The sequence below is a fragment of the Dermacentor variabilis genome, chromosome 5 (assembly GCF_050947875.1).
Source record: "Dermacentor variabilis isolate Ectoservices chromosome 5, ASM5094787v1, whole genome shotgun sequence".
In the NCBI taxonomy this organism is placed as follows: Eukaryota; Metazoa; Arthropoda; class Arachnida; order Ixodida; family Ixodidae; genus Dermacentor; species Dermacentor variabilis.
Genome location: NC_134572.1, coordinates 69,821,644 through 69,843,660, shown reverse-complemented (window position 1 = coordinate 69,843,660; position 22,017 = coordinate 69,821,644). Strand labels below are relative to the sequence as shown.

At 45.1% G+C, this 22,017-nt stretch overlaps 1 protein-coding gene across 4 annotated transcripts in view; it reads left to right on the top strand.

The window, feature by feature from the left end:
- Positions 1-22,017, top strand: part of LOC142582760 (uncharacterized) — a 297,319-nt gene that overhangs the window by 38,108 nt on the left and 237,194 nt on the right. For 3 of the 4 annotated variants that reach the window (XM_075692783.1, XM_075692782.1, XM_075692785.1), the window contains one exon: positions 18,640-18,722. In XM_075692783.1, the coding sequence (XP_075548898.1) occupies positions 18,640-18,722 (83 nt within the window). Of the gene's footprint in view, positions 1-18,639; positions 18,727-22,017 lie in introns of all 4 variants that reach the window. The other variant, XM_075692784.1, reaches the window with a different exon arrangement.

Sequence of the window (22,017 nt, the reverse complement as noted above, 5' to 3'; positions counted from 1 at the left end):
TCTCGTGTTGCAGCCACTTATAGAGAGGCTGGAGAAAAATTTGGAGGACTATTAAGCTCGTTACGATCGGCCTGCAGAGGTACCGACCTACAAAATTCTCCCAGCCCACCGCAGCTGCAGGGTTGGCGATCTTCGGGGAAGCGACCGTCGGAAAGGCGCCGGCATGTCTGCGGCGGTGACTCGCTTTGAAAGGACGACAATACGTCAGTCCCCAGCCCGTTGGCGCCACCGTGTCTGCTGAGACGACTCGCTTTGCAAGGTCCACAATGCGCCACGTCCCCAACCGAAGGACGCCGAGATGTCTGGACGCAGTCGGCGGAGCAAGTATTGTTAGTGTGCACGCCGACACCGTCACGGTCTGTTTGGAGCAGGGGAGCTCCGGGAAGATGTCTTGCGGTGCCGTCTCACGCAGCTTAGAAGTCGTCAGTCAATGGGCACATGCGGCGGCTACTGTCTGCGGAGTCGACTCTGGGATAAAAAGGCGCCTGCTCGGGGTAGCACCGTGTCTGCGAGAACCCCCTCACCTCGGTGTGGTTAAAGAAACCTGTGCCGAAGTGAGTGTGTAAACCCTCCCCCTCAAAGGCGGGTCGGCGTCGATGACTTTGGACGCTCCCATCGGTCGAAAGTTGAACGGCCGTTATCCCTCATCTAGGGATCTAGGGAGGACAGAGTGTTATAAGCAGCTGTGGTGCGGCTGCTGGGTGTGCATTCTCTTCCAGTCATGCTAGACTGATGAACTGTAACGTTCTCATGTAGATACTGTAAATAAATCCCATATTCCTCGTTCTCGATGAGAACAAGTCCCTCCCTTCAACAACGTCCTCAGCGTGGATAAGTTGGACGACGGCATGGGCCAGCTGCCATCTGTTTCATGCCCGACCCCAATCATTACAAGCTACGCCGAGTGGAACGCGATACCATTCATAGATCGCTGATTGCTTCTCACGCTTCCCGGCGATGTATGTATGTATGTATGTATGTATGTATGTATGTATGTATGTATGTATGTATGTATGTATGTATGTATGTATGTATGTATGTATGTATGTATGTATGTATGTATGTATGTATGTATGTATGTATGTTACGAGCGTCCCCTTTAAAACGGGACGGTAGGTTGCGCCACGAAGCTCTTGTTATACTGCCTAGTGTCCTACATATGTTAAAAAAGAAAGAAAGGAAAAGGAAAAAATTACATGATAAATTCTCTTAACCAAAGTTTCCGAACCCCTATTGTGAACTTTGTTTTTGTGCGCCTCCGTTGTTTGTCGTTTCCCTGCTTTTCTTCCACCAATCTTCCAATCGTCTCTTAGTAATCTCTATTGCGGACATGTTAACTTTCCTTCTGCTCTCTCTGAACCCAAGGGCTTCAAGGAGGCCAGTAGTGCCTGAATGGACTGCGGGGCAGATATCTTCAAATTCGAATAAAACATGCTCCATCGTTTCCCCAGATTTTCCGTAGCAAGCACATGCTTCTTCTTCCTTCTTATATCTCTCTGTATAAGTACTTGTACTAAAGCATTTTGATCTCGCTTCGAAAAGCAATGAGCTTCCCTTTGAGTTATAAATTGTTTATTTCTTGATTTCGTTTTTTTATATTTACTCAAAGCAAGTTTCTTTTCCATTTCCACCACCCATGAGATTATCTCAGCCTCTCTGATTTTCCGCTTGATGTTCTGTGTTGCCATGTTGCTCACCATACAGGTCTCATACTTGCTTCCTAGTCCTTTTCCTCTACTGTGAATCAATCTTTTTCCACTTCAAATACCTGAACACTCTCCCAGCCCATTTGCTTTCTTCCATATTCCTCAGTCGTTCTTCACAATCAATTTTACTGTGAGTTTCTCTCATTCAAAGCGTGTCCATCCCATGTCACCCTGCACAGCTTCATTTGTAGTCTTCCCGTGAGGGCCCAATGCGAGGCGTACCGCTGACCTTTGGTTGCCATCGAGTCATTATTGTACCCATGATTTCAAGAAAACAGCCGCATTTCCACATGCAAGTCCTGGAACCATTAGACTTTCCACATACCCCAGAGCACCTCGTACCTATTGTATCTCCATAGCGCTCTGTGTTTCATTATGGCCACATTTGTCTTTCCCTTTACTGTTTGTTTTCCTGTGTTTCCATCTATCTACTGCCTTCGTTTATGCATATATCAAGGTATTTATATTCTTTCACGCGAGGTATTTCCTGGCCTTGTACTGAGATTGCCTTTTCAGTGTTTTATTGAGTACCATAAGACCTCAATTTCTTCAAGCTAAATTTCAGACCCAGATTCTCGCTTTCTGTCCACAGATATTAGTCGGACTTTGCATATCACTTTGCTTGTAAGCTAGCTACACAATGTTGTCTGCTTAAAACAAAGCTGGAAGCTGCTGCTCTACTACTGTACCCGTCTGCTTGTATGAGAGGTTAAACCTCATATTACTTTCCTCCAGCGCCCTATCCATCTTCACCATCACCGTCATCATCATCATCATCATCATCATCATCATCATCATCCTGGTTACGCCCACTACAGGGCAAAGGCCTCTCCAACTACCCTTCATACCCTTCATACTTCTCCAACTACCCCGGTCATGTACAAATTGTGGCCATGTTGTCCCTGCAAACTTCTTAATCTCATCCGCCCACCTAACTTTATGCCGCCCTCTGCTACGCTTCCCTTCCCTTGGAATCCATTCCGTAACTCTTAATGACCATCGGCAATCTTCCTCCTCGTTACGTGTCCTGTCCATGCCCATTCCTTTTTCCTGATTTCAACTAAGATATCATTAACTCGCGTTTGTTCCCTCACCCAATCTGCTCTTTTCTTATCCCTTAACGTTACACCTATCATTCTTCTTTCCATAGCTCGTTGCGTCGTCTTCAATTTAAGTAGAACCCTTTTCGTAAGCCTCCAGGTTTCTGCCCCGTACGTGAGTACTGGTATGGCACAGCTGTTGTAAACTTTTCTCTTGAAGGATAATGGCAAACCTGCTATGCATGATCTCAGAATGCCTGCCAAACGCACCCCAGCCCATTCTTATTCTTCTGATTATTTCAGTCTCATGATCCGGATCCGTGGTCACTACCTGCCCTAAGTAGTTGTATTCCCTTACCACTTCCAGTGCTTCGCTACCTATCGTAAACTGCTGTTCTCTTCCGAGACTGTTAAACAATACTTTAGTTTTCTGCAAATTAATTTTCAGACCCACCCTTCTGCTTTGCCTCTCCAGTTCAGTGAGCATGCATTGCAATTGGTCTCCTGAGTTACTAAGCAAGGCAATATCATCAGCGAATCGCAAGTTGCTAAGGTATTCTCCATCAACTTTTATCCCCAATTCTTCCCACTCCAGGCCTCTGAATACCTCCTGTAAACATGCTGTGAATAGCATTGGAGATATCGTATCTCCCTGTCTGACGCCTTTCTTTATAGGGATTTTGTTACTTTCTTTGTGGAGGACTACGGTGGCTGTGGAGCCGCTATAGATATCTTCCAGTATTGTTACATATGGCTCATCTACACCCTGATTCCGTAATGCCTCCATGACTGGTGAGGTTTCGACTGAATCAAACGCTTTCTCGTAATCAATGAAAGCTATATATAAAGGTTGGTTATATTGCGCACATTTTTCTATCACCTGATTGATAGTGTGAATATGGTCTATTGTTGAGTAGCCTTTACAGAATCCTGCCTGGTCCTTTGGTTGACGGAAGTCTAAGGTGTTCCTGATTCTATTTGCAATTACCTTAGTAAATACTTTGTAGGCAACGGACAGTAAGCTGATCGGTCCATAATTTTTCAAGTCTTTAGAGTCCCCTTTGTTATGGATTAGGATTATGTTAGCGTTTTCCCAAGATTCCGGTACGCTCGAAGTCATGAGGCATCGCGTATACAGGGTGGCCAGTTTCTCTAGAACAATCTGCCCACCATCCTTCAACAAATCTTCTGTTACCTGATCCTCCCCAGCTGTCTTTCCCCTTTGCATATCTCCCAAGGCTTTCTTTACTTCTTCCGGCGTTACCTGTGGGATTTCGAATTCCTCTAGACTATTCTCTTTTCCATTATCGTCGTGGGTGCCACTGGTACTGTATAAATCTCTATAGAACTCCTCAGCCACTTGAACTATCTCATCCATGTTAGTAATAATATTGCCGGCTTTGTCTCTTAACGCATACATCTGATTCTTGCCAATTCCTAGTTTCTTCTTCACTTCTTTTAGGCTTCCTCCGTTCCTGAGGGCATGTTCAATTCTATCCATATTATACTTCCTTATGTCAGCTGTCTTACGCTTGTTGATTAACTTCGAAAGTTCTGCCAGTTCTATTCTAGCTGTAGGGTTAGAGGCTTTCATACATTGCCGTTTCTTGTTCAGATCTTTCGTCTCCTGCGATAGCTTGCTGGTATCCTGTCTAACTCAGTTACCACCGACTTCTATTTCACACTCCTTAATGATGCCCACAAGATTGTCGTTCATTGCTTCAACACTAAGGTCCTCTTCCTGAATTAAAGCTGAATACCTGTTCTGTAGCTTGATCTGGAATTCCTCTATTTTCCCTCTTACCACTGACTCATTGATCGGCTTCTTATGTACCAGTTTCTTCCGTTGCCTCCTCAGGTCTAGGCTAATTCGAGTTCTTACCATCCTATGGTCACTGCAGCGCACCTCGCTGAGCACGTCCACATCTTGTATGATGCCAGGGTCAGCGCAGAGTATGAAGTCTATTTCATTTCTAGTCTCACCGTTCGGGCTCCTCCACGTCCACTTTCGGCTATCCCGCTTGCGGAAGAAGGTATTCATTATCCGCATATTATTCTGTTCTGCAAACTCTACTAATAAATCTCCCCTGCTATTCCTAGTGCCTATGCCATATTCCCCCACTGCCTTGTCTCCAGCCTGCTTCTTGCCTACCTTGGTGCAGCGGTGGCGTAGAGGTAGAACACCCGCCTCGCGTGCAAGAGGTCCGTGGTTCGAATCCCGGTGCCGCGCAATTTTCCACCGGATTAAAAAAAATCCGCGTGTTGATAAAATTGCATAAACAGGCCTGGAGTGTGGCCTGATCCCGGTGACCAGAACCGGTAACGCCCTCCTTCACCAGAGCAGGATTTTCCACCCTGGTGTAGTACTTGGCCACAACCTCCTATATGAAAACAACAATCAAACCCCTGTCCTCAGTCCCCAGCAGCTGCGAAGCAACTGATCACGGCGGCGGTCAGACCTGCGACGCAGCAGAGGGTGCTAAGAATCCCTGGCTCCGGACAGGCCGCCATTGGAATATGAACCTGGCAACACTTAACGCTAGAACGTTATCTAGTGAGGCGAGTCTAGCAGTACTATTGGAGGAATTAGAGGGCAGTAAATGGGATATAATAGGGCTCAGTGAAGCTTGGAGGCCAAAAGTAGCATATACAGTGCTAAAAAGCGAGCACGTCATGTGCCACCGAGGCTAAGCGGAGAGACGAGAACTAGGAGTCGGATTCCTGATTAATAAGAATATTGCTGGTAACATGCAGGAATTCTATAGCATTAACGAGAGGGTGGCAGGTCTTGTTATGAAACTTAATAACAGGTACAAAATGAAGGTTGTACACGTCTACGCCCCTACATCCAGTCTTGATGACCAGGAAGTCGAAAGACTCTATGAAGACGTGGAATCGGCGATGGGTAAAGTCAAAACAAAATACACTATACTGATGGGCGACTTCAATGCCATCTTCACCATGTACATCATAAACAGCAGTGGGGATAAAGGGCACCCCTACCTCTGTCCCTTCTTGGCATCAACTTTCTCCTCACTCCTTATCCTTTCCCGTTCAATACAAACGGTATTTTCTAGGTAAATGTTTCTCAAAAGCTGTATACAATCGTATCCTAATCCTTCCCCTTCCAGAATATCCCACAAAATGTTGCAGTCTGCGTTGTCATACGCTCCGGTAATGTCCAGCAGGGCCACATATAACGGTCTCTTTTCTACTCTGGATACTTGAATACACTGATTAAGGACAAATAAGTTATCATCCAGACGCTTTCCTATGCTTAAGCCATTGTGAAGTTCTCCCAAAATGTCATTATTACCTGCCCATGCTTGTAGCTTTAATTTAATTGCCTGCATTGCTAATCGGTATATTACCGATGTTATGAGAACAAAGAAAAACTGCGCAAAAACGCATTGACGATGCGTTGACGCTGCGTTGCGTTAAACGTCCTCATACGTTAAACCCCGTCAAGCCGGCAAACGACCGCACGCAACGCTGAAGTCGCCGGTGCTCAAAGGTTTGCTTACGCTAACTGTAGGGCTATGTGCTTATCAGTTTCGTTTCTTTTACCATGCTGTTCTGTGGAACCTGAAGCCGAATTCACAAAGCTTTTCATTCTCAACAACTGTTTTTCACTGGCTAATCTTTTAATGTGAATAGCAGTCTCGGGATTCTCAGAGCAGTTTTCTTCCCGGCTATCTATTTATCTAGCTATCTCACCGAAAATTTGACCGATACGGGGCACAGTGCAGTCTGAGAATGTGGGCCAATGCCGAAGCTCGTGCAGTTTAAGAATGTGGGCTGTTCGCATGGGTACGTGCCACACGGTATGTGCCGCTCTTCAATGAACCTCTTTGACGTTAACTCAGCTGTCCATGCCACTGAATATATGTGCCAATCGGTACGTGTCGTTCTTCAATGAAGCCCTTTAATTCTAACTTGGGTACGCAATTTCTGCGTGCATCATACATGACGCGTTTCGGCTATTCATCCTAGATGAGTTCTGCCTAAATTTCTTTAGCGATTCGATGTCTGGTAGCACGATTGACTGGCGCCCGTTGTTTCGAATCGACCAAGCTTGTAAGAAATTGCTTCAATGAAAGACAAAAATTTTTATCCACACGAAGGTAACACAATGCTACAAAAGCAAGCCGTACAGGCTTCTCAGGTAGAATGCTTCGCAGTTGAAGATAGTTTAGACATAAAAAAAATGAAGATAATTTAGACGTGGTTTGGCAAGAACTCTCTCGCTCTCAAAAGGAGGTATGACGTGACGAAGCCACGATCTCATTATATCAGGAATGCTGTGTAGCCGGGGACTCCAGAATAATTTTCACCATCCGTTATTCGTTAGCGTGCACCTATATCTAAGTGCAAGATCGGTTTTGCATTTAGACCCCATTGAAATGCGGCCGCCGCAGTCTGGTCGAACCCGCGACCTCAAGGTCAGTTGCGCAGCTAGTTCGGTTTTAACCACTGAACTACACCGCCTTTTTTTTTTTTATTCGACTGAGCTGTAACACAGCGGGTGGTATAACTTGCACTCCAAGGATTCCATACTTGAATTTTGCTTCAGCCAGGAGGCTTTCTTTATGAGAAACCCGTACGAGTTTACTTCGTAGGTTCGTGCTGCCTTCTGGTGGATTGCAATTACTCCCCTGTGGGAAATCCCTCACACTGCGAATTTGCGCAGAGATCATTTGCCAAGAACCGCTTTGCGAAGACGTACTCGGGAACCATGCGTAAAAAAAGGGGGAGGGGGCCAGTTCACGCTACAGAATTTCGTAAGAGTCGCCGACCAATCATTCTATAGTAAAACATAACGATAGAGAAAGCGAACGTACAATGACAAGCTAAGACAAAGCACCGACAAAGCTTTGAGAAACGGGCGCATGTTGAAAAAAAGTCACATTACGTAAGTATATGATCCGTAATTCGCCACGTGGCATCGAGAGCTAAATAAATTTCTTCACATTCCCGTTTTGTATCCTTTAAATGCGATTTCCTTGCAAGCTCGTTATACTTGGCGGCTATAAGTTAGCCAAATATGAAAGTTTACCACGATCTTCGAGATCGTGACGGTGACAAGAAATGAAAAGCATGGCATCCTTCGACGTGGAATGTTATTTAGTTGTACTCATCAGTATAGGACTCAACGTTTCTCCATCGTATAGAAAAGAAATTAAATGTGACTGTACCAAACCTTTATTAATGCCGCAGTCAGTTTCTGTTAAAACTACATACATGATCGTAGCGGAAAGTACACGTTGCACCCTACAAAGAAAACCCAATAAATGTTGAGCCAGCATGACAGTGAAGTCTCTTTGGATACGTCGTTGCAGCTGTCATCCATGTGAAAGAGTTGATTGATCCACGTGACTTTACAAGTGCTCTCTTTATATCAAAGTTTCTTTTGTGGACGACTCGAACACTATCATTCTTATATGCCTGTGAGAGTAACCAGGTAACATGCACATACAGTTGCACAGTGATTTTTTCTTGTCATTGTCGTTATCTCACAGGTCACGATGAGACCGGCACAACGTCTCACGTATTGCTCTTTTACAAGCAACCGAGATTATTGGACTTCGAGTAGGATTGAGCATTATGAAGTGCATAAATTATGGGCCTTATTTTGAAACTATTTATTTTTATTTCGAACCCTTTCATCATGTTAGTTCTTGCCTCTTCTTTTTTTTCTATCTTTAACTTCTTTTTCTATCCCCTTCTTGCTGAAGAGTAGGCAGGCGTTGTGCCCCATTCGGTGGCAATTGCCAGCCTGCTTCATCGCTTCTTTTCCCCTCTGTAAGTTGTACATGTGTCTTCATACCGAATAATATTAGTAATAATTTTTCATCAGCCGGCCCACCGCGTGACCTGTTCCTGTTATAGTGGGAACTTGACATTGTGAGAACGAATGATGAAGGGCAAAAATACTGGGAAATGAAATAAACAGTTACAAAATGCGTCCCAAGATTTTTTTTTAAACTTTCGCTTACAAAACTGATGTTTTATGCACCAAATTATGTCTGGCTTGTAGACTGCTGCCTAGTTCGGGGGCCTTTCTTGAGACAGAATCGCGAGAGTAATAGCAATAACTTTGCACATCTTGACCGTAATTGTTCATTCGAAGAAATTTAATATCATATTCCCCTGTAAGAACGGCACACCAGGGCAAGAGGTCTAACTGTGAAACCCAACTGCCAGTTATGTCATTCTCGTGGGCATGCTACGAACCGCTCATCTTCCTCTTATGCTTGCTGATTCTGCAAGCCTCCTTAAGCTGTCAGGAAGAGGACGCCACAGTCCTAATCAAATTATTCGATTTGAAATGGAAGTATTCCAGGTGTTTCCGCAATGGCTGAATTTGATTAAAAACAGGGCGTTGGAGACCGAGCGGTCATTCGTCGCAGCAGCCACACAGTTGCCAGCAAATAAGAGTGCTGTGTGCGTAGTGACCGAATTATATTCTGTAATCACGACATATTCAAAAAGTTATTATTCAATTGTGAATGTTTGAAAAATTTGGTAATGTATGATCGTGTTAGCCATCATGGAACAACTTAACCTCCGTTGCTGGAAAACTTGATCGGCAAGAAAATGTTCTATCTTTAATAATCAGGGACCATCATCAGTGACACGGCCGATACACTGCGTGTTGGATAAGAGTAATTTGCAAAGTCTCGAGTATTCAAACCAAAAACTCTGAATGCCTCGTATAATTTCTGTTTCCGCGCTTCTTTTTCTTCCCCCACTCTGTCGCGAGGTAGGGTTACTTTTAAAGGCCAATGTATGTGTGAGTGTGTCATCCCGCGCCGTCAATATTTCGGTGTATTGCGTCCTTCCAAGACAGCGTGCCTACTTGCCGTTGTTAGCTTATGTAAATGTTCTCAAGTTGGTTGCCGCATTCAGCGTGCTAATTAAGTTTAACTAGCAGACAAGCGTCATGCGAACGTCCCAGACACGTTAGTGTGCAATGTCAGAATGCCCCGTGGCAACATCGCCGCCGCCTTGCATGCGTTCGCAGGAGATGAGTCGTCGAGTCGTCTATTTCGCTCGTTTAATCGCTTCTGCGAATTAGTCATCCGCCGTGGTTATACTTTGAATCGCTTTCGCAAGAGACACAACGTCCAGTCCGTTCTGGTTAGTTTGGCGCCAACAGCGCCGACGGCCGTGATCATGACCTGTGCACGTTACAGGCTCCTTACGTGCGCGTTCCTTCAGGGAAGCGACACTCATGTGTTGGCAAACCATTTCCCGTTCATGTGTGACCAGTTTCCGGACCTCAGAAACATGTCTTTTTTTTTTTGATGAACTTGTAACGCGACAGTGTTTGTTCGTTACACGGCTCTTCAGTTAAGGTACGCACGAAAAAGGCAGCCGCCACTCGCGACCGTGCAGGGCCCTTCTTTACGACCGGTCGCTTTCGCAGCAGACGCTCCTGAAACGCTGCTAGGCTGTGTACAGCCGTCACACCACAAGTCGGTCAAGACACTTTTGAAGATGTGGCGTTCGAGTGGCCCGTGTGGACTATGTATAGTTCTCGCGGACATTCCCAACCGCGTCTATTTTCTTTCTTTCGTGCCTTTGCTTCATCTCTCCGCTATTCTTTCCGTCTTTCATTTCCCTTGCCCTTACCCCAGTGCAGAGTAGCAAACCGAAAGTTCTTGCCGTTAAACTCCCTGCTTTTCCCACCCCGTTTCCCTCTCTCTTCACAAAAAGATGAAATAACGTTATGGTGTTTAGCACCTCAAGGTAACTTGAGGGCTATAGTAGGCGCACTATAGTTAATAACATTGTTTCTTTATATATATTATGATTTACCGCCTGGAGGTCAGTGAGAGTTGATGCGTGGGCTGGTGAGTGTAACAGTGTTCGGAACTGAACTTTTAACAGTGCAAACTGTAAAAAGTTTTAGCCAGGAACGCGGAGCGCGCGCGCACGCACACACACACACACACACACACACACACACACACACACACACACACACACATATATATATATATATATATATATATATATATATATATATATATATATATATATATATATATATATATATATATATATATATATATATATATATATATATATATATATATGTATATATATATATATGTGTGTGTGTGTGTGCGCGCTCCGCGTTCCTGGCTAAAACTTTTTACAGTTTGCACTGTTAAAAGTTCAGTTCCGAACACTGTTACACTCACCAGCCCACGTATCAACTCTCACTGACCTCCAGGCGGTAAATCATAATATATATAAAGAAACAATGTTATTAACTATAGTGCGCCTACTATAGCCCTCAAGTTACCTTGAGGTGCTAAACACCATAACGTTATTTCATCTTTTTGTGAAGAGAGAGGGAAACGGGGTGGGAAAAGCAGGGAGTTTAACGGCAAGAACTTTCGGTTTGCTACTCTGCACTGGGGTAAGGGCATGGGAAATGAAAGACGGAAAGAATAGCGGAGAGATGAAGCAAAGGCACGAAAGAAAGAAAATAGACGCGGTTGGGAATGTCCGCGAGAACTATACATAGTCCACACGGGCCACCCGAACGCCACATCTTCAAAAGTGTCTTGACCGACTTGTGGTGTGACGGCTGTACACAGCCTAGCAGCGTTCCAGGAGCGTCTGCTGCGAAAGCGACCGGTCGTAAAGAAGGGCCCTGCACGGTCGCGAGTGGCGGCTGCCTATAAGCGTTGAAGGCCGGACCCCGGCCGAAACGTCAATAAACCGCTTCATACGCGCGTCTACTTCACTGTGAATATTTATCCGGACCCCGAACTGCTTTCTTTTCTTGGTATATATATATATATATATATATATATATATATATATATATATATATATATATATATATATATATATATATATATATACATATATATATATATATATATCGCTGTTATAGCTCCGTTTTCACCTGGAGTTCTTTAACGTGCACCGACATCAAAGTCCACGACCGTTTCTAGGTGCGTATACCGCCTATATGTAGAATTGAGACCACCTTGGCAGCAATCCTATACGGTAGGACGCCGGGAATGAATCCTTCGACCTCTTGCTGAACAGCAAAACGTCATAACCGCTGAGCCCCCACTGCGGATCCTTGACCTCAAGCCGCAGTCCCCCCAAGAGAGAAGAACTCTCAAGGCTCTGCGGGATTTCCTCGTGGACACGTGACTCGATTTGGGAATAGTAGTTTTCGTGCCGTGTAAACATTATCTCGGTTCCTATGACCTGTTCCTGCTTGTCGTCTTCTACTTTATTAAAGCGAAAGCTTTACTGGCCGCGAACTTGCGATTTCGCCGTGGCGGTGCTCCGAGGAGGCACATGACGTCACATCGCGTTCCTCGTCGTTGCGCTCGCCTCCGCTCGCTTCTCCAGCTGCGTCGCATGCCTGATAACATGTCGGAGGATTGAAAAGGAGAGCTAGCGTGAGCCGCAACCACAGTTGAGGCGGCAGTATGGACGGCGACAATTCTGATAAGCAGGAGGAGGCCTGGAATCGACATCGGAACGAGATGAAGAGGAAAGGAATCGCCCAGGAAACAGGCCAACAGAGCGCCGAACGACTGGCTAAACGCCGCCACATAGCTAAACAACCAGACTAACCTGGACTTTCAATCAAGATTAACCAAGGCTGACCATGGTATGCCTTAGCTTTTACTACGTATATACCCTGGCATAGCCGAGCTAAGCCACTGCCAATTTTTTTCTCATATTCTCATTGGTCCGTGTATTTGGTTTGTCATTGTATTGTTATTTCGCTGTACAATTGTTTTGAGAGCGTGTTGCAATTTCATTACTGATTTTTTTTGTTTATGTAGTTTTTGTGAGCCAAGATTTTGGGATAGCTAGCCCCTTCAGTGGTCATACGTTCCAACTATCTCAGCTGATAAAGACAACATAAGTTACAAACTGTCAATTGCAGCCTAAATTGTAACTTCATCGTGTTTTCATTGTTAGATGGAAACTAAATAGAATAGCCAGATAAACTTGGGATGAGTGACCGTTCTTCTACAGCCCTATTTTGCATATTTTATTTTTTTCGCAGGCAAACGCAGAAAATGGAAGACCAGTCCCCTCGCCCTAAATTTCATGTCGTTATATTTATGGGCTGGCCACGTCGGCGGAGTCGATTATTTTACTGTATTTACGACTATTTATTGTTCACCTTTACCGGGCAAGACGTTCCAAAAGTGGCAAGCGTCGTTATTCTCCTACTTCTTGATCCAATGTAATCCTTCTATGCGTGATAATTTAACTCTACCCTTAAATAGACGCCGCCAAAATCCACGACTATGTGGCTAAGTGGTGCTCGCACTTCAAGGCTATGTCGCCATCTGTCTTCTGCTTTTTTTTTATTATTTTCGACCTATGTATATAACGAAAGATATATACACTGTAGAATCAGTGTCGCTTCAGTCAGCTTACGACGCTATTATGCGCTAATGCTCTATAATTAATATTTTGCAACGATGTTGGAAACTTCGGGATTTTGATCCCTTCTTTCCGGGGGGGGGGGGGGGGGGGGGGGCAATGAGGGTAGAAGGGCGGTCTTATACCATTGTGTGAACCATCAGCCGGCGCATCTCAGGATCATGTATCTGACATTCTAGTTAAGGATGCTAAACACCCTTATCCACCTGGCCACAAGTAGGCTAAGTGCTGGCTTACCGGAGCGGCGACATTTGTGTAGCAAGTACACCGTGAAGGTGGAGCTGTATAGCTGTAAGCTGTAAATCAGGAACTATTATAGCATATTAAAAAATCTGGCTGTATCTATTGTGCGCTAATTAAAACGAAGTAAAACTGAGAGTTACTTGTGAAGGCCCAAAGCGTTGGCTTTTTACCATGTATCTCTACTACCACACGTGCTGAAGTCCACTTTCGTGTACGGCGCAGTTCTTCTTGCGATAGAAGTCCGGATCTAATGACGTCACCGCGCACTTGCCCCGCTGTCCGCCTAGTGTACCTTTCCAAGCGATATCGCTGCGGCTAGGTATCTACAGAAACGTAATTATGCAGTATGCATGGCCTTCCTTATTGCCTCCTATATTAAAGCCAAATTCTGCTAATTTTGTTGACATTGTATAGACAGTAACGACGCCTGAAACAGCACGGAATAAACCATTTGCTCACTACTTGTACTAAAATATGTACCTTATAGCACCTATAAAATGACAAAAAGCTCTGCTGCGGTGTGTGACGTTGTGTGACACAGCTTGGATGTCAGTTATGGTTACATTTCAGACCTGCAGATGCGCAAATAGAAGGATTAATATGGGAGCAGTCGTTTACACGTGCTCGAACCTATAATGGGCGTGTAGGAAATATAACCGACGCAATTCCAGTGGTTGTACTGGAAGCGTAAACGCATTACTTTTCTAAATTATTCTCTAAAATGAAAGCTATATCTTCGAAGCTATAGATATACAACTCTTCCTGGAAGGTGGTAAGCAAAACGTGAACAAGGTGAATGCAGGAGCCAACGTTTCGACAAGTGGACTTGTCTTCTTCAAGGCGACATATGTCGCCTTGAAGAAGACAAGTCCACTTGTCGAAACGTTGGCTCCTGCATTCACCTTGTTCACGTTTTGCTCATCGTCTTGAATTGCCATCTCCCGCATTCCCCGTCTTTTCTCTGGAAGGTGGTAAGTGATATAAGTGCTCTAAAATCCGTATCCTGCTTATAAACTGGCGTGATTTTGAATCACCATACCTACGCGAAAGCTGTTCTCTGGTTGCACAATGGTCGCTGTATATAGTCGTTAGTTTGTTTGTCGTGGTTACTGCGATTACATAAGGATTTTTAAACATAAAAGCGCACTGGGGCTGTTCAATCACGAGCGATATGCTGATAAGCAAACTGCTCGATGAATGCGGTTGCCGTTTAGCTGAGCAAAGTTAAAGTTTTGGACCTTCTAATAATTTCTCGTAGAATATAAATCGGCCTACATAATTATTTCTTGTACGCAAAATTTGCGCACGCACTCATCCGTATGGAGCCCAAGGATTCATCGTGTATTAGACTCGACTGCCTCGAATTGATGAGCTATCCGTTTGAATTCCGAATCATTTTCATAAAAGTGGCATGTGAAAAATATAGCATTATTCAGAGTGACCAGTGGTATTCTCGTAGCGATACGTCGCCTTTATAAAGTCATCATAATCATCAGACTGTTTTATGTCCAGTGCAGGACGAAGGCCTCTCCCTGCGATCTCCAATTACCCCTCTCCTACGCCAACCGATTCCAACTAGCGCTCGCGAATTCCCTAATTGCATCGCTCCACCTACTCTTCTGCTGTCCTCGACTGCGTTTTTAAAGTAAGGCCGAATAAAAAGCGAGACTTGCTCGTAGTTAGCCATGTAAAGGGGAATATTTCATCCCAAGGATGTGCATGTGAACTCGGTTTTTCGTAACTGAAGTTGCGCTTCATGCATGACATTTTACTGATCGGTCTGAGAAAATTAGGGCTGAATGTGTTAAGAGATTGCGAAAAAACGGTCACAAACATGGTTAAGTTTTATCGGTGGCTGATCTAGACAAACAGTACCGCTTATTGATAGGATATGTGCGGGTATTTTCTCTGCCAACAAGAGTAACAGTCGAAATCAGTGCTTCGAACGCAGTCATTATCTAGAAATTTAACCATGCACAATGACTCAGGAATGCAAGAGAGGCATACAGTTCTTTATTTTTTATTTTTTCACATAAAAGGAAAGCTAGAAAAGATAATAAGTGAAGGGAAAAAAACATAAAAATGCGCAAGCGGATGGAAACTTGCAAGTGACTTGGCGAGATCCGTACACCTAGTGGAACGCTAGTGTAATAAACTGACCTGGTCATTGCGAAATGGAGGGATGGCATCCTGATTACGTCAGTAATGCGTAGACTATACCTGCCTGTCGTTAAACACTCAGCTTTGGTAAAGTTAACACAATAGGCGTAGAAAAATGCTGCATGAATTTTGGGAGGCTAACTATATAACATAAATGTGACTGGTGCAACGGAAATGAAAATAAAAACGAAAAAATAAAAACAAAGAAGATTGAAGGGAAGCGGACGTCGGGGCCGCCACGCATGCGACGATCCGTCTGGCGCAACTTCGTTTTCCTGTCGGGCACAGATTTCAAAACGCTGACACCGACGACACGTCACGCCTAGTTAGCCGACCTTCTTTTATTTCTGTCGGTTGGGCAGAGGTGCGACCTTCTACTTCGTTGACGAGCCGGCGTTGGTTTTGGTTCGTACTGCGCGTTGCACCGCTCTGGAAGGAAATGCTGAACGGGCGTGGTAATGATGAACTGCGGCTAAAGAACCCCGCGCCCCACGCCACTGCTTGCGTGACAGCTTGTTATAGCGTTTAGTTAGCTTCTTGCTACGATCTTGTTGTAAAACAATGTAGCTTCCAATATGCGGCCCGCTTAGTGGTTGATTACCATTACTTGCAGGACCAAATAAAGTTTTCCATCCATCCATCCATCCATCCAATATGCGTTTCTTTTGTTTCAATTTTAAAGTATGGCTCGCGCCATCGTCGCGTGTCACGGTGCTCAAACGCAGCGCAAACTTGCAACAAATGACCTACGCCACTGGCGCAACGCTGCGTTGTCACGTGTCTGCGTAATCATTTAGTCTTGTAGTACACTTATTACCACCCATAGCTTGACGCGGAAAGAAGAATCGTTTCTTTCGATGTTAAGACGTGCGATGATGGCACTGCGATTGCGGGCCATCATCACTGCGATTGCGGGCCATCATACCGGCCACGATAGCCCCGTTCCCATGGGGCCGGAATGCAAGCGGAACGCTCGTTTACTTTGCACTGGGTTCACGTTTAAGAACTCCAGGTAGTCGAAATTAATCCGGAGTCTCCCACTACGGCGTGCCCCATACTATGATCGTGCTTTGGCGCGCAACACCCTTGAATTAGAAAAACGAAACATCAAATTGAATTCTCAATAACGTCTAATGTTGCAGTCCAGCACCTGTGTATGTCCTTTCTATGTGTGCGTGTACGTGTCAGATGTAAGTGCGCTGCTTCAATATCATGGCTCACCAGCTAGCACATCAGTACCTTTTATTTTGACGTATTGAATACGGTCTGAGAGGTAAGCTGCAGTTCAGGAAGCTACTTTTGAATTAATACAACAAGATCGAGCTTCTCAATTAGCTTACGATGTGAGACAGAATCAAAAGCCTTAGCAAAGTCAACGAACACTGCATCCACTTGCAAAGAGTAAGTAGCATCCGCGAAGCGATGTGTAATTTCAAGTAATTGCGTAACTGTTGATAATCTCTTACTAAAGCCGCGTTGGTTTACAGATAAATGTTTGTTGTTTTCGAGGTATATTGTTACTGCTTTGTTAATTATATGCTCCATTAATTTGCAGCAACAGCTGGTTAGTGATATAGGCATAAACATGTTAACTAAAATACTATTCCTTTTCTTTGAAGTCTGGGACCACTTTTGCACAGAGCAAATCGACGTGTCTGCCGTGCCTGTCGTGTATTCTGCGCAATCCACCGTAATCTATTATCAGAAAACTTAAGATATCAAACTTGAATTGAAAGCGAATAGGATAACAAGGACTATTTCATTTGCATTAGAAATTTAGAGCGTTCGCACATTATCAGCCAGGAACAGCAGCGCTGGTGGCGGTATCTCGCGACGCATGGCTCAACCAGAGTCCGTTAGAAATGTTCTTTTGTATCACGACTTGTGTTGGTGCAAAAAATGAAGAGTAACAGTATATGAATATGAATTTGCGTTGGAAAATATTTACGGTAGTAGATGAATTGATTGCGCTTGCAAATTCTTGTCTTTCTTGCGCATCATCATCGGCCATGTCACGATAATGCATCGGTTTTTCAACAGATGATCGAAGCTAAGTAGTGTTGGACTCGGTCAGTTCTTGATGGGGGGACAGCCTAAGAAAGCCGTGATCGCCGCACAGTTCTCCATAAACTTCGCATTAGTGTAACGTCACTAATGGACAAGGAACTTCACAAGTGAGCGTTTTTGTGCTGCCAGGGTTGTTCCTAACGAGTTCGTCACATCTGAGGTGAATTTGGGCCTTGAGTTAAGCAACCGGTCGGGGTGGATAAGTGGCTCTGGCGTTATGTTGCTGAGAAGGAGGTCGCTGGTTCAACTGTCGATCTCGGCGACTGAATTCCCATGTGTGCGAAGTTCAACAACGCTCGTATTCCGGGCTTTGAGCGCACGTCAAAGAACCACAGGCGATCAGAATGAATTCGGAGTTCTGCAGCATGGCGTCTCTCATGGAAATTGTATTGGTTTGGGACTTTAAACTCAATCAATAGATCGATCAATTAATCAATCAACCAATGGGTCAATCAATTTCTAGTTGAGCACAGGTATGTATCTTAGTTTAGAATTTAGAGCTTTCGAGTACTAACTTTATAGGCGCCGTCACAAAGTTCTCCATGATTAGAGTGCATTCGGGCTGTATCCCAATGTCACGCACAAATAACAAGGCACGCGTGCAAAACGTCTCGCCTATTGCACTGACCCCCTACATTCTTCTAATGCTGCTTTTGTTGTGGCAGCCCAGAACTTTTGGTGATTGTAAACGCGGCACCTTTGAACGGTACACTAGAGGCTCGACGTACACTTGCACTTAAGCTTCGCGCCACCAACCTTATTCACGCCTCTTTCATTTTGCTGTGTCAGAAGTTGAAACTATTTGAATTCAATTCTCTCGAGTACGCACCGGAGCCGCATGTGCGTAGATATGAATATACTAGTTAGCGTCCGCGTGCTACTCGTATAACGAACGTGCCGTCTAGACGTCATCAATCTTCCACGACCGTGGCTCAGTTGCGCGACTGAGAGAAATTTGTTTTTCGTTTTCCTTCCTATAGGTCGCGACGACGCTCTGAAATGGCGTCTGCTGGTGGCCGCCACGTCACAGCTGGCAAGTGCTGTCGGGGTTGCATCGCGTCACGTGAGTGAGGACGCTCTGTTCACCGAGTCTCCAATTTAAAGCGTTCATGGAAAACGCGGAGAGTTTGTTTGGATTCATGTTTAGAATAACAAGCGCCTAACCACAGGAAAGAAAAAAAAAAGAAACAGATAGAAGGAGGAAGGTTTGACTCGCAACTATGTTTACACTTCGGCAAGAGAATGCAGAATGCATGCCGCTTCTCGACTTCAGCGTCGACTGTCCGCTTCAAACGTTTACGAGGAGAATAGAATATACAAGAAAACTGGATCTCTGAAAGGCTTTATAGCGCATAGTCTTCGGTTAAAACTTAAGGTATGTGCAAGTAACGCAGTATTTAGTTGATTTAGACTGTGCGTGCCCGAAGTGAACAAAAATGTTAATAAATGGAAGAACCCGCGTCCCGTACGTTTTTGACGCTGATACTATATGCATGTTAAGATGTAAATTTGGGCATGTCGGTTTGACATTTTCGGGAATATGAAGCGAAACCGACGACGACACACAGACCGACACACACGTGACTATAGGCAAAAATTCATGCGCGCATGGCTAGGCAGAAGTGGCAAGATACTATAGGAAAACTAGCCTCTTTTCGTTTGCTTTCGGTCAAATCTCGTTATACCTTGTGTTCCTTGGATGTAGTTCCGTTCTTCGACGAAGTAAAGTCGCAGGCTATACAGTCTGCGTTATTTACTACAGTGAACTCAGCTGCGGGTCAGCGTGGTCCATCTTCTCGCGTTGGTTATTTCTAGTATACGAATGCATGAAATGAAAAAAATTATCATTCGCCCAATTGTAACACAAAGCTATACATGGGAAATCCATATGTGTATCTCAAAAAGAAAGCTTCGCAGTTGAAGAATTCATCTTGGTCCGGGATTCGAACCTGGGATCAATGCCTTTCTGGGGTGGTCGCTCTGCTACCAACTTAGCTAACCAGGAGAGTAGCAAACCACAGTGCGAGAGCGAATTAACCGAAAACTCGAAACAAAAGGGCACTGAAAGTGGGACTCTGGAATCGCAGAAGTGAGTCGCCATATTCCAACGTATGTGCAGCATTTGTCGTCTCCTATGCGCAGTAGGTGTAAATGACAGTGCATATGCAAGAACTTGCACCTGTGGCATGCAAGGGCTGGCGGATTGAGGCACCTGTGTTGATATCACAGCCGAGGTGCCCTCATGGTGCTGAAATTTTTCGAATCTTAGCGCCCCAGCCTGGTACAAATACTCAAAATCAAAGTCAAAAGCATAGCGAGAGAGACGGCCGGATACATAAATATGTGCTTGCCGGCATTGTGCGCACTGCTTCATAGTCACTCACTCGAGCTGTCACTGACATTGCAATCTTCCGTGCTGCTCGACGCTACTCCAGGTGTCCAAAACAATTTGTCTTTGGCGGCGTCGGAGTCGTCTGTAATGCAGGACTTCTAAAGGAATTCGCCAGGATATATGCGCGAGCGTCAACGACCAACGCCGTTCACTCACACATTGTTTTTCTTAATTGTTCTTATGTCCTCGAAAGAAGCCATTGAAATAAGAAACGGGAATAGGCAAATAGGTGGGTGATTTCTCTCTTTTTTTTCGTTTTTATTTGCCCTAGAAGTCTCTCAGGGCATTGCATAGAAAATAGGGGAGGGGGAGGGGGTAGTACAGTAAATGCCGCAAACAAAACGAGAGTTCAGTAAGCGGAAAGAGTACACGGACAGAATCAGGACAAGGATGAGACAACAGAGAAAACGCACGGTATATCACACACATTGCAAGCAGAGACATACGTTTTACATAGGGAAACGATTAAAACGATAATCAAATGGGAAATTCCGTGTGCGTGTGGGTTGAGGAAGGATTTCCTGAGCATAATGCACTTCTTGTTAGAGGGCGAAACTATGTGGCACGCGTTTCGCACGTGATGTCGGCGTCTGTATCCCAAAGATGCTCCTAAAATTTTTTCTGTGTTGACACGTTGCGCTCTAGCTGCCTGTACGTACACACCATACGTCTTTTGTTACCAGTGCATTAGCCTTATATATCTCTCCAAGTGCTTACGCTTGCGAGACTTTCACTCGATGCCGGCGGGAGAAATCGAGACGCCTTTGGCTGCCGCGGAAAAACGAGTGTGGGTCGGTGCCCCATTAGATGCGGGCTCTTAAGCGCTATTACTCCATGTGCGCGGTCAACAAGGGCGAATCAGAAAGTATCTTCCCCTATTTTGTGTTATCCAAAATAAGGTACATACAGGTAATTACCAGTATAACGTACTATTCTACGTACCTTGCACTATTCTTCCACATTGTCCCCACACCGGTTCAGAGATCTGTCCCATCGCAGCACTATATTTAATATGTCCCTGTGGTAGAATTCGTTCGGCTGACTGTGGAACTACCGTCGGACTGTGGCACCACCTTCGGCCTTTTGTGCACTCACAACACCTCCACCTCACACTTCTCAAAGCGAGTCACTTTTCCCCATACGTGGGCTGCATTTCCTTCTTGATTTCGATGGGCGTTCGTACCTTGCTCCATAGAAAACGAAACACACTCCGTTGTTCGAACGGCGCGGACGTGGGAACCACAACCGCCATCTTCAACAACTGACAGCAGCGCCGTGCCGCGGAGATACCGGCCGATAAGTCCGGGCAGCTGCAAGAAATGTCCACCTCTAGGAATGGATATGTTGACTTCGTCCACTCTCTTTGACCTTGCGCTCATGCACCTCGCTGATGTACTTCCTCGGTCCGTGCATCTGTAAATATGCGCAGACGACATCTGCATCTGGGCAACAGGCGTGATGCGTCTACACGTACGCGCCAGGATTCAGAGAGCGGCTACACTGACGTCAAACTACCTTCAACGACGGGGACAAGAGCTGTCATCTGAGAAGTGGTCGCTGGTTGCCTTCACGCACAACGCCCTGAGTCCATACGTCATTAATTAAAATCAATTGACAAGCTATTAGCTATGAGAAGACCCACCGCTTTCTGGGAGTTCCTGGAGCCCTCATATTGCCTACATGAAAAAGAAACTCACCATGAACACCCACGCGCTGCGATTTCTTGCGGGAAAATCGTGGCGTGCATCTGTACGAGCGATGCTTCAACTTTATACTGTACTTTTCCTTGGGTTCATGCGCTACAGATTACCCGTGCTGGGCAGGACCCGAAGAACAAACGTGCACGTGCTCCAGTCGATGCAAGCTCAAGCACTGAGAATATTCTTTGGCCTTCCGAGATGTGCATTTTCAGCAGCGACTGTCGTCATCGCGCGTGATCACGCAACCACACCATACATTCCCGTCA